This window comes from Apostichopus japonicus, chromosome 19, assembly GCF_037975245.1.
Source record: "Apostichopus japonicus isolate 1M-3 chromosome 19, ASM3797524v1, whole genome shotgun sequence".
Classification (NCBI taxonomy): domain Eukaryota; kingdom Metazoa; phylum Echinodermata; class Holothuroidea; order Aspidochirotida; family Stichopodidae; genus Apostichopus; species Apostichopus japonicus.
The window spans coordinates 10,466,762-10,480,529 of record NC_092579.1 but is presented as its reverse complement, the minus strand read 5'-3'; the positions used below and the strand labels follow the sequence as shown (position 1 = coordinate 10,480,529).

The 13,768-nt window shown below is 36.1% G+C and overlaps 1 protein-coding gene across 2 annotated transcripts in view; it reads right to left on the bottom strand.

Moving 5' to 3' along the window:
* Positions 1–13,768, bottom strand: part of LOC139959649 (uncharacterized) — a 39,639-nt gene that overhangs the window by 5,461 nt on the left and 20,410 nt on the right. Inside the window, exons 5-6 of one of the 2 annotated variants that reach the window (XM_071957440.1) lie at positions 10,930–11,059; positions 8,697–8,752 (exon numbers count right to left, since the gene is read on the bottom strand). In XM_071957440.1, the coding sequence (XP_071813541.1) occupies positions 8,710–8,752; positions 10,930–11,059 (173 nt within the window). In that variant the 3' untranslated portion in view covers positions 8,697–8,709. The remainder of the gene's footprint in view (positions 1–8,696; positions 8,753–10,929; positions 11,060–13,768) is intronic. The other variant, XM_071957439.1, reaches the window with a different exon arrangement.

The following is a 13,768-nucleotide window of genomic DNA, read 5'->3' as shown; positions in this document are numbered from 1 at the left end:
TAAGGGTTTTAGTTATAACAATGTACCACTTTTAATAAACTCAGATATAATGCTTTGTAATAAATCAAATATTTTTAGATTTTCCCCTATGTTATGAATGCATTTCGTCTGTGCATGTATGCGTAAATATACACATATAATGAAAAGTTCAGTCTCCATAATTGTTACTCCCCATCCAAATTGTTTTACACATGTGACCCCCTCCCCCCTACTTTACATGTAGCTAAATCCCTAGTTACAGTGAGATGAGCCAATGCCCCAAGACCAGTGAGCTATTTTTTTGTATAAATCAATATATAAGTTGGCACACTAAGACGTCTTGGCATATCGTAGATGTGAAATAAAGTTATAGTCGGTATATATCCGTTACCTTAGTACTCTTTCTACAGTCTTCTGCAAAACTAGGTACTTTCTCCATGTCACGGAAACGACATGTTTATAATTCGTATTCCTGCAAAAAGAGTTTCCAAGTGAGTTAACGTATAAAAGAAAAGATCGACAAGGTTTCGAATGGTATTTTGAATAATAATAATTCTATATTCTACAAATAATATGAATAATAAAGGTGAATGGTACAAATAAGTGAATAACGAAGACAGTTAACTTAAGCCCTAGATAGAAAGAAATAATGTATCTATTAAGACTGGGTCGATACACTCAATTGTGTAGTAGAGCTGGGCCTTTGTGATAATTCAAGATACAGGTTCTCCATCAAAAGGCGCGGCGCGGAATTTAATAAGTGATTAAAAGTTCATCCAAGGACAGTTGTACTAGTTATAACAGGATCCACTTCAATTCACTCCATGGAAGTCAGATATGGTATGGAAAAGGGAAAGTCCATTCCGTAGTAGAGGTGAAGATCATTAGATGAAATAAAAGTCACTAAAGACTTGAATATCCTTCAGTCAAAACTTGAACAGATGCACAGAACGTATTAACAATATGAATAAAACAGGTAACAAAATGTTACGGCAAAACAATAATGAACCAAGATATTGGAACAGGGTCAGGGGCGATGGTTCCCCAACAACAGTATATAAACCTCTGACTGGTTTCAGGACGCGGTATTTTGCGTCATCGTCATCAGTAAATTTAGTTGTGAATATGCAAGAGGTAAAGCATGCCCATAACACCCTCCTCGCACCTCCCCTCCCCTCTCAGAAAAAAAAGGTGTGATTTGAAGAAAATGTGGATATTTATCATAAGGTGTCTGGTAGGTAGGGTAATCTACGTAAAACTACTAATAGCTAAAATGAATATATGAATAAGATCATGTTTTCTGGTTCCTTTAAACTCTGGGGAACAAAATAATGACAACATGACTTTGAAAAAGTTAACCCTCTTCACAAACTTCAAACTTGATTAAAATTTCAGACTAAGATATCAAGATTTAACACCATCACAGTTCATCCTCCAAATCATCTTCCCGGGCATCAACAATCTCAACATCTTCTTGGAAGTTGCTGCAATTTCTACATTTACATAGGTCTGTACACGGTAGTTGTGCATTCATACAGGAACATCTTCCTTTAAGACATTTGCTGACTCTACAGCTACAGCCTGACACACTGAAGCAACACATCTGGGACAGGTGGCTTCGTCATCCAAGTGATTATAAAGTAATCATTTTCAAGTTTCCATCCATGTCCCTTTGGTGAGGGTGCATCAATCCTTTGCTGTAATGCCCTACTGTGAATAGCAGCCTGGTTGGTGCAGCGCTTAACATGCTGGATCAGAGCATCTTTTGTTGGTGGTAAACTCTGCTCTGAGGATGGAGATGAACAGAACACCTTGTACCATGAAACTGGATATTTCTGAGTCTCACATATTATGATGGGGTACCAATATAATTACAATTCAGCTAGAAATATGTTGCAAATTACTTTAAGAATTTCAATGGAAAGATTAACCTGATATTGCATCTCAAAGCGTTGAGAGAATTTTTTAATTTTCCTTGGGGGAGGACCCCCATATTCCAAAAGTCCTAGATCCACCCCTTAAACACTCAATGAACCCCACATTGAAGACAGTACTTTACCTTTCAAGACATGTATGTCTTCCTGGTCAAGAATTGTATCTAGTTTCTTCAACATAGAGAGTGGTACCTCACTTCAATGGCAACACAGTCTTTTCCTCTAATATGCATAAAATCTGGGCTCATCTTTTTTCTGCTAGGCTGCTTGTCAAAGCAATACTTTAATAAAATGAAATAAAAAAAGCAAATTGTTTTTCATTTTCTGTTGATCAAAATGTAAGTTTGAACAAGTAAGAACTAAGACAATTTTATTTATATACCATGTGATCTGCTCATCTTCTATGGACAAACAAAGACACATTCAAATTTTGCAAACCAGTGTCATGCAAAAAAGAATTAAAAGTCTTTTTTTGACAGTACATTACATTATCTCTTAATGTTATGGTTTAAATTATACAATGGTAGATTATATCTGTTACTAATAATAAAGGAGTCAGATACTTGTTCATTTTGGTAAAGCTAGACAGGCTGACCATAAGACCTTGCAAACCTAACCTTATTGCACCTTTGTTACACTTATTTTTCTAACTAATATAATATCTCTATCATTCAAATAATGGGCGACAGTAAGAAAACTATGTAGCCTGTATTTAACACTTAGGCTAATGCCCCAAAAGGAGAATTTGAAACAAATTTCCATTCCTACCACCTTATAACAAAACAAATCAGATGACCATGCCACTAATTAAATTATGTTCAGGTCCAACACTGTGCCCTTTGACTTGGATTCTATCCCTCAAGGGCTACTGATCTTGCATTATGCAACTTCTCTTAACACTTCAACTATGCCACAGAAGTACAAGTAGAGTCGTGTAGTATGCTTAGGCTTACCTCCATAGAAAGTCTCTGCCTGCTGCAGCTTGTCCTGCACCCTTTGCAACGCCGAGTAATGTATTGTTTCTTTTCCCACATATAATACATTGTACAGGCAATACACCAGAGCTTCTGCTTGATTTCCTCGATCTTTTCCGTCAATTCTTCGTTTCAGATCATATGGGGTTTCCTCTGGTACTGTCCGTTTTCTTGCAGCAATGTGCTTGCTATCAATGAACCGCCTGTAACACTTATCGTGGAACCCCACCATACTATGCTGTTGAACCCACGCTTGATCGTAGTAGGCCATGGCGTAATCAGTAGTACGGCGATATAACTGTCTCCGCCGCTGAGATTAAGCCAATCTTTAGTGCAGGAAGTAACTTTAGTCCATCGTTTATTGGTCAGTGCCTTGACTGCTTCCAATTTTACAGAATCAATGTGCACTGAGCATTGTAGATTTTCGTGTGTCGGAGACTGACTAGCGCCCGTGGGAACCGCCATGTTTGTTGTTTTCTACAAAGATTGCACACAGAACTCATGGCTCATTGGACAATTCATATCACATGATACAGATATCTCACTGGCGCACAACTTTTGAACGTAAAACGGCAGGCTTCTTAACATACACAATAAAAAATATAGTTCTATCTTTCGAGCGACATTGCAAAAAAACTGCAGGAAAGCACATGGAGAACTTTTGGATCATTAATCTTCATTAATTTATGTATTTTATGCTGTAGAGATATTTTAGACCCGCAGTTGCTAGAACGAAACAAGCGAATTTCGCCCTTCAGCTGATGGCCTACCATTAAGACGGATCCACGTACCAAGTTAATCCACAATGAACTTTGAGCTACCAAGTTTACAAGCAGGTGTCACATACATACACACACACACACAATCACATAGATTCCTTTCACCTCAGGCAAGGAATGAAAAATCATGATTAATGATAAGTATGTTATAATCAAGTAAAAGTGTGGTAACAGCGTGATGGTAACCCCACGCCCAAAGGCTCAAAACATGATATGGGTATGTAAAGTTAAGAAGCTCATTAAAAATATTTATACCGAGGAAAAATGTTACATCATTGATCACTGTGGGTAACAAACGACAAAAGTGAGACAGACTTCATGAAATCAGAAGTGTTTAAACATACAACTGAAACCAGCCAACTTACCTGTATGATCTGGCCATGCAGCACACTACACTACTGCAGTAATACATTATAATTTACACTGCACATATTACTTCAGGTACAGTGTATGGTACTGTAGTTACAGGTAGTTTGGTTTCTGTAATTGGAGTTGTCAAGTGGTAAGTAGCTCTCCAATACAGTGCATAGAGCCTATAGGGATGGCATTTCCTAACTATTTATGGTTCTTTGAGTGAGGGGTTAGACAATGCATTACTAACATGCACTATTTTATGACGTTCTTGCATAAGGTAAGCAAAATAAAAAGAGGTGCCAAGGGCACAGGTATTGTTCAATGCAGGTCATGCTGTCACAGAAAAAACAGCAAGACTCAATTTTAATTGGTATATAATTCATAAATATAAATTTGTGCAAGGAAGTTATAGGCCTGTGGGAATATAATTTGCACAACAAGTATTAATTCATTCCTATTTATTTCTCAAATATTTAAAATATATGTGTTTTGTCATGTGACAATTTTAATTGGTATAATTACTTAAGTACAATTTTTTTTCCATTGGTGTATGTATGTTAAAGGGTTGAGGGAGTATGATTTGCATTACAAGTATAAATTCAGTCCTACAGTATTTGTATATTTCTCAAAAAAATTAAATATATTTTGAGGACATTTTGAGGAAGCGTTAATTACTGTTGGTGGACACTGATCGAAGTGGAATGCAGGGCAAACTTAAAGTTTGTTCATATATTTGTCAAATACAAGTATTTAACTAATCAAGCCTGCAGAAAGTTTAAAAGTTATCTAGTTACAATTTCTAAAAAAGGCTTGATATTAACAGCCATTTTTTATCAAATTTAATAATTTATTCAAATTATTTTTGCATACAAAAGCGTACAGACATCAAACTAAAACTTCGTCCCTGGATGGAGCCCTAGGGCAGGCCCTTGGACCCTGCCCAATAAAGGCTTTGTGCCAAGGTGCTTGCAGTGTGTGCTACACACACACTTCTTCAGTTTTATCCATGTTCAGTCATTTATGTCCCCCCTCCCACCCCACTTTCAGTTGCATGTGAATATGTGTTACGTTAGGAATGCATTGGATAGCATAATATTGAGTATTCTATATGTATGCATACCTAATAACAATGAGAGCTGTAGTGTCTGAGTGATACATGTTTAATAAAATGAATAGTTACCTCATTCCATAATGGTTGCATCCAAAATGGCTGTATTCAAGATGGCTGAGCCCATCCATTGCTAGTAAACGTAACAGACTATTTTCTATTGTATAATGCTTAATTGCATCTGAGCTTATCATAGGCGATCATTTGTACGTCTGATATTGTTATGCTTTCTGTGTTGACCAGCAAGTAAAATTATTGAGCATATGTGAGATAATTTTAAGACATTTCCTGACCCAGTGTGTGTAGGTTTTTGTGTAACTACTAATGTTATTTAGGTACCAGTTATGGGACACTATATTGTTCACTGTCTTGCTGATGGTATTGTTGATAGATAGGTATTGTTGACTGTAGCATATCCTGAGTAATAACATCCCTGTCACCATATTCCATAATAAACAGTATGGTTAGTTTCTACAATTCATTCACTGTTTCCATAATATGTAGCTCCATTTAATTGAACATATCCTTCTTTCCCCTCCTAGAGGTCACTGCGCACAACATGACATCTGAAATCTAAACATTGTAATTAGTTGGAAATCCAGAACAGCTAGTGAATAAACTTCCAGCCTCCACATATATATATATATTTATATGCCTAAAGTGGAATTACGACCTTCCTAGCCGGTTTCTGGACATACAATCAACTTAAAATATCCTAGTGGTTGTCTGCATATAAAGCGGGAGGCCGGGGTTCGAATCCCGGTGGAGGCTAGAAGTTTTTTCACTGTTCTGGACTTTCCAACTCACTATGATTTCAATTATACATATATATGCAGCGTCCATGGCCTAGTGGTTATAAGGTGTCCGCATATAAAGCGGGAGGCTCGGGTTCCAATCCCGGTGGAGGCTGGAAGTTCTTTTCACTGTTCTGGATTTTCCAACTCGATCACTACGATTTCAATTATGTGTATATATATATATATATATATATATGTATATATATATATATATATATATATATATATATATATATATATATATATATATATATATATATGGTCAATTCCATGGTGACTCGCATGACATTTTTACTAAAAATTCCTCTCTATTTGATATCATTAAACAAATAAAGAAATTACCTGGGAAAAAAGCATTCATGTAGCAGTGAAGGTACGCCTTAATGCATACAACAGTAGACCAAAAATATTTATACCTCAAGTATTGGGGGTGAAATTGGCGAAAAACTAAACGTGACTCGCGTGACAGTTACTATTAGCAAAATCAGAATGCACACACAAATGTTCGATTTCTTATGTCTTATTAAAATTTTTACAATCACTTTTTATAATCATACCGAAGTTGAAAAACACCTCTACCTCAATTGCTATGCAACTTTGAAAAAATGTTGTAATGCATGAAAATAACGATGAAGATGTATTGTGACTCGCGTGACAAGAAAACGTGACTCGCGTGACAAGTTCACTTTTCGGATAGTTCTAGACCAAATGCAGTAGTGAATCGTATAGATCTTGCATAGTGAAATATAACATTCATTGGTCTAGAAAGTGTCCGAAAGGTACTTCCCTTGGGAATGTCCAGATGATATTAATGTCCCCGAGTTACCTTCATGATTGCAGACAGTAGGTAATATACTGTACGGGTAGTACAGTTGTTCAGGCAATATATCTTGTCAATTAATATTTATAACAATATTTAGTCTGTTGAAGTCACTCATTTGAAAGTTATAGAAGAAACAGATCTATCAAAATGTGATTCAAATTACCATTCTCATTTGTTATATCTGAATAAACCAAAAGTCTAATATTTGAGAAGATACATTCGCTCATAGGATATTGGGAATGATTGAGCAGTTAAAACCTTAAGGTTGTCAAGTCATAGCACATGGCATTGCCAGATACAAATATAGATTATGTTTTTGTATATTACTAAAAAATCAATGACATGTGCTAACTTTCCAAATGTAGTGATAAAATAGGCATTATATTGCGAATAAATATTCATGATTTTAAATTCTGATATTTCAGATGAAATTATTATAATTAGTTGCATTATGTGTGCCCATATTATTCAAGTTGCCTAATTAAAGGGGAATGCATATATGATATCTTTAATCAGTGATTCATTCATCAAACTATAACATCCCTGTAATTTTCACACAGTAAATAGGTAGAAACACTTTCTTGATTTGACGTGACTCGCGTGACGTGACTCACGTGACATTCGTAAAGGGTGATTTTCTGCAAAATTTGAATATCTTCTGAAAAGGAAAATTCAGTAATCCTTTTGGTATCTACAGTATGTGAAGACTTGATATTCATTATTTGGAGTAAAACTTTTGTGCAGGCAAGGAGAAAAACAAAAACAGTCAATTTTGTGACTCACGTGACATTAAATCGAGGGTGTTTACTGTTTTCAATTTACCACTGTTGTCTAATGCCTTGATGTCAAAATAAAATTGAAGCTATTAAGTGAGCACTATGCTATAGCAAATATAATTAGTCCAACACACATTAAATAGGTAGAAACACTTTCTTGAATTGATGTGACTCGCGTGACGTGACTCACGTGACATTCGTAAAGGGTGATTTTCTGCAAAATTTGAATATCTTCTGAAAAGGAAAATTCAGTAATCCTTTTGGTATCTATGTGGAGACTTGATATTCATTATTTGGAGTAAAACTTTTGTGCAGGCAAGGAGAAAAAAACAAAAACAGTCAATTTTGTGACTCACGTGACAGTAAATCGAGGGTGTTTACTGTTTTCAATTTACCACTGTTGTATAATGCCTTGATGTCAAAATAAAATTGAAGCTATTAAGTGAGCACTATGCTATAGCAAATATAATTAGTCCAACACACAGTAAATAGGTAGAAACACTTTCTTGAATTGACGTGACTTGCGTGACGTGACTCGCGTGACATTCGTAAAGGGTGATTTTCGGCAAAATTTGAATATCTTCTGGAAAGGAAAATTCAGTAATCCTTTTGGTATCTATGTGATGACTTGATATTCATTATTTGGAGTAAAACTATTGTGCAGGCAAGGAAAAAAAAAAAAAAACAGTAAATTTTGTGACTCGCGTGACAGTAAATCGAGGGTGTTTTCAATTCACCACCATTGTCTAATGCCTTGATGTCGAAAAAAAATTGAAGCTATTAAGTGAGCACTATGCTATAGCAAATATAATTAGTTCAAAAAACTGATGATACCTACAGTATGATTACTATGTACAAATCTGCACAAAATGAAATTTCACTGTATTTTTCATAATTTAGTTACTACGGGAACCATTTGTTATTACCGACCCCATAATCAAACAAATGATGTTTCGGGGGTGAAAAAATTATTTTTAGTAACTACAAGTATTCTATTTATTGGAAACTTATACCATTTTAATGTACAATGATTTTAAATTTTTTGGTATGATGTTGACCTTATCATGGAATTGACCATATATATATATATATTATATATATGTGTATATATATATATATATACACACCCACAATTCTCAGTCTCAAAATATACAATGATGAGAATATCATACCATAACACAAAATTCACATGGTGTCACCTGAAAAGGCTGCTGTTGCTACCTGTTGGCTAAAACGCAATTCAAACATTTGAATAAGCAATTATGCAAGGTTACAAGATTCACAAACTGCACACGGAAGCTAAAATTACTAATTCAAAACGCAATGTATACAGATTTATAAAATATTAATGAGTTGAGTTTATCTCAGTTACTTAATAAGTGTTTTCTTGTGAGTACAACCACTGGCAAGTTTATTTCTATTATTCAAGGTAGATATTTGAGGATTGTGGATAATTAAGTGTTTTGTGGTAAGACAACAACTGCACCTTTTTCTTGATGTAGAGTATGGGGTTTGATGTTTTTAAGGATTCTCCATATCAGGGAGTATGGTACATTACTATCAATTAATTGTTCAAATATATTGGCTAAGAGTTGAAGCATTCCAGTGATTATCATTTCTAAAACAGCTTGTTTTAAAACAGTTTTCTTTCAGTCCAACATATGTATACTGCTTGGACAAGTATGCAGGCTAAATTCTTTCTCAAAATATAAAAGCTTTCCTGTAGGCCTACATTAAAGCTAACTGAAGATGCCAGGGTATTGCCATTGCTTCAAAAACCTAGCATTGACCCTGAGATACTAAAGAACTTTCATCCAATCTTCAATATGGCTTAATCTGGCAAATTGACTGAACACGCTGCTGTTAACAACCTCTTTGCAATTTCACAATCTGCCTACCATCAATACCATCACCAGAAACAGCATTGTTGCGAGTATGTAATGACATTCTCAGATCGCTAGACAACCCTAGTGCTGCTGGATTGAACAGCGGCCTTTGATACAATTGACCACTCGCTGCTAATTAGAACCCCTCAATATAGTCAGTTTGATATTGGTGGGAAAGAACTTGAATGGTTTGCATCCCTGCATGGGAGAGAACAGTCTATTGCTAACACCTCTGCCACCTCCAACCCACTTGTCATGGACTGGGGAATCCCACAAGGATCCATTGCGGCCCCATTTTGTTCGTCAGCTATACAGCTCCCCGAGAAGATATTTTTTGTGTTCATGATCTGTCTAGTATCACCTATGTCGAAGACACCCAGCTGTTTATCACAAACAAACCAGGAGAGAGGTCAATTACACATTGACAAGATTGAACATTGCATCCAGGATGTTAAAATGTTAATGACTAAGAACTACCTAATGCTTCATTATAACAAAACTGAACTTTTGCATTGTAGATCCCGTTTTGAAAAAGGAAACCGTATCTCTTACATTACTGCAGGGGATGCTCGGGTAAATGTTGTTTCTACTGCCCTTGATCTTGGAGTTGTTCTAGATTCACACATGTCAATGAAGTCTAAATATATGCCGCAGTGCTTCGTTTGCTATTATGAAAATCAGGAGCATACGCAGATTTCGAAACAAGCAAACCCTGAGAAACTCGTCCACGCTTTGATACTTCTCATTGGAACAATTGCAACAGCATCCTCAACTGTCTTCATGTAAAGATCTTCTTATGCTTCAACGCATTCAGAATTACACCGCCCGTCTGGTCAGCCTTTCAAAGAAATGTGACCACATCACCCGGTACTTCATAATCTTCACTGGCTGCCAATCATTCAACGTATTGGATTCAAAGAGCTTCTCCTTACCTACAAATCTGGCTCCAACATATTTATCTGAACTACTGAAATCCACAAATACGCTCCAACCAAGTCTTTGAGATCCAGTTCCAAAACCTTCTCGAAGTTCCCGTTTCATGGACCAAAAACCAGTGGTCAAAGAACCTTCACCATAATGGCCCCAACGTTTTGGAAAGCTTTGCCCATCGACGCATCTGTTACTCATTTAAAAAATCTATTGGAAAGACATCTTTTCAGAGTTGCTTCTGCTTTATAATTGTAAGTATTACTGTTATATGTGTTTGTTTCTCTCTGTCTTTCTTTCGTTTTTGATTAAATTCTCATTCTGTGATTAAATTGGCGTGATTTAAATCGATCAATCCTGAGAGAATATTGACCAATTGACAATCTCTGTATTGAGGTGTAAATATTACATGTTTGTTGAAAGTGACAAAAATTGCAACCCAAAGCAAAATACAACTTCATTTCAGACCGTTATTACCATAAACATTATAAAAAAAACAGGTGAAATTAACAAGAAAATCTTCTGTAAGCATGTTCATGGGCTAATGTAACCATGACCCCAAAATACTTTGAATGGAGTGATTTATCCATACCTGTTATGCACGAGCACGAGCATGAGCATGAGCACGAGCATGAGCATGCCCATGGACAATAGTGCTATAATCATCAACCCTCTGACACGGTCTTGATCTGGGGCTGGTGGCTCCTCATTAGTGATGGGAACTGTGAACAGAAAAGTCAGAAAACCAAATGACTTATGCTTGTTCAAGGTACGAATTAAGATTGAGATAATCGAAAATTGAGTTGAAAAAGAGACAAAGTCAAATTGCTTTAATAGTACCGTAGTTAGTTTCAACAATTTCGTTAACTCATTAATACTGCAGAACAATACTTCTTAAGCAATTAACAGGGCACTAGAAGCATATTGCTTTCGTAGTACTGCTACAAGGTATCTAATGTACAACTCCTGACATATTGTGTTTTTATCGTGTTTTCTCATGCAATCCTGTAAACCAGCACACCTCACATCTTAGTGTCTTATTGTATGATGTACAGTATCATCCCGAAACAACTGTTTGGTGTGAGGTGGCACATATGTCATACTATAGTCACTATACCGTTGCAATTAACTGAAACAATACATGTACAGTATGCATGCAATCAGCTGTCACTTAATTCGTTAGCCCTGTAAGTATAAGGATAGCATTTTGCTGAGATGCCCACAATATATATCCAACCGATAGACTGGCAGCAAAATATGCCGTAACGCCCTTTTGATTTTGTCGTCTGAATTTTTCAAAATATCCACTTGACCTCAAAAGTATATTAAAAGGCATAGCTGGTGGTATTTCGACATCCTCTAAACTGTTCACATTTATGTTATTTTGAATATTTACACTTGTACCTTTTACATTGATGTATGGCACATTGTAATAATTTCTTTTGGGACTCGGTAAAACTTGATCAAACCTAGCACTTTTGGATAAGGAATTTACTCTTTTCGCAAAAAATTCCTAAGCGCTCATGTGACTGCAGGTCGGATGAGGAAAATTTTCGATCAAGCTACTGTATTCACTGCATCACTAACACTACGCCGATACGACACTCTGTCATACTGTTGAAATCAAAATGCCAACGGACTGTGTAGTAGAAGGTTTCAAAAACTCTTCTGAAAACCGGAATTTAAGCTTTTTTTTCGTTTCCCAGTCATCAAACTGACGAAAAACTTCTCAGGCTTTGGATTAATTTTTTATTGTAAGTAGCTCCTGCAAAGACTTTCTCACTCCTGGGTTTCCCACCGTCTGCAGGCAAATATATATTCAGTGCACTTCGACACAAACACGTACAGTATTATAGGCAGTATTGTCTACGCAGAGGCCCCCTAAAAGAAAAGTCTCCCTAATTTTGATATATGCCTAAACTCATTAGCTCGTTTCCCCGTTATTCTAATGTGCATACTGTCTAAATGTGATATCTTCAGCCGTGATTTACCCTATAGGTGCAAAGTAGAAAGTCCATCGTTATAGTTTCCCGTTTGCGGTACATTCCGCAGAATGACGTCACACAGTGACCTGTGTGTTCATGAGCTTTTACGCATCACGTTTCTGGGCAATGAGAATCTGCTAAACTTTGACATCAAATTTTTCTAACTTACTGTCTCTTTCGATTAAACGGGAACCACAGTATTGGTTGTGTACTAAAATACTTCAGTATGAGCCAAAAAAGAAATTAATTTTTTCCCTGCCTCCAGCTATGCATTTTAAAGTTACTTTGTTCTGCAATCTCCACAATAGTTGTACCAGAACACTGATTGCATACTGTAAGTATAAACAATTGAGGGGTCTGATATCGTAACCGATTTGATTTGAACTACAGTGCTACTAATAGTTGTGCAAAACCAGTTCATATTAGATTTTATCAAACAATACACAAGATTTCAATATAGAGATGCCATTCATTATTATAATTCATGAGACAGATTTTACACACTAGAATCCTACATTCGCTGTCAGATGTTCAGATTGTTCAATTAGGTTTGAAGAACTCAGCAAATGAGAAAATCTGATATTTCAGGAAGACTTCAAAGGAAGAAACCATAGTTGTAGCCTATTCCATTTTGTAGTAATAAAAATATGGGGAAATAAATAGCTAGGCTCAGTTACGTAGTAAGAACAATTTCTCTGCGATAAAGTATGATGATGTGGCACAACAGAAAATATGAAGACTCTGAGGTGTCGAGTAAACATTATTTGGGGGAATGAAAGCACAAGGAAATTAGTCTGATCGCAGATAAACTTGTAGTTTAGCTTGCACGTACGTTAAACTATATTGTTAATTGCAAGGTAAAGAGGCTGGTATCATGTTCCATCTCACTCCAAACAGCTGTTTCTGGGGATTACATGTCATAGAAAATATGAAAAAATGGCCGCTCTTCAAATTGGTGGTGACGAGTGTTTAATTCACTTGAAATATGTTGGACTCGTTTGGTAAAATACGATAAGGTAAATATTAGCTTGGAATAGGCCGTGCCTATCACATACGTCTGGTCTTATCGTGAGCTTCCCCTTTAAGGTGAATGACTTCATTTCCATCAACAATAGAGTGCCGCATATACGTCCGGCAGGCTACATGGATACCCCATTTGACATGCAAGTCCCGTTCACCATTCATATTAATTAACTTTAACATGTTAATAACAAGAACATTTACACACTTGCTAACAACATCAACATGCCCAATATCAAAGGAAACAGTCTAATTAGTTTCAACATATATCATTTCAATATTTCTACATTATGTTCGAAAAACTCATTAATATTAAAGACGTTACATCTAAAATCATTGTACAGCTCATGGGCTATCAGTGTAGGGCTACCATGTATGACATGAATCCAATGTTGAATGCACAGTATGGTTCCTGATATATCGTGG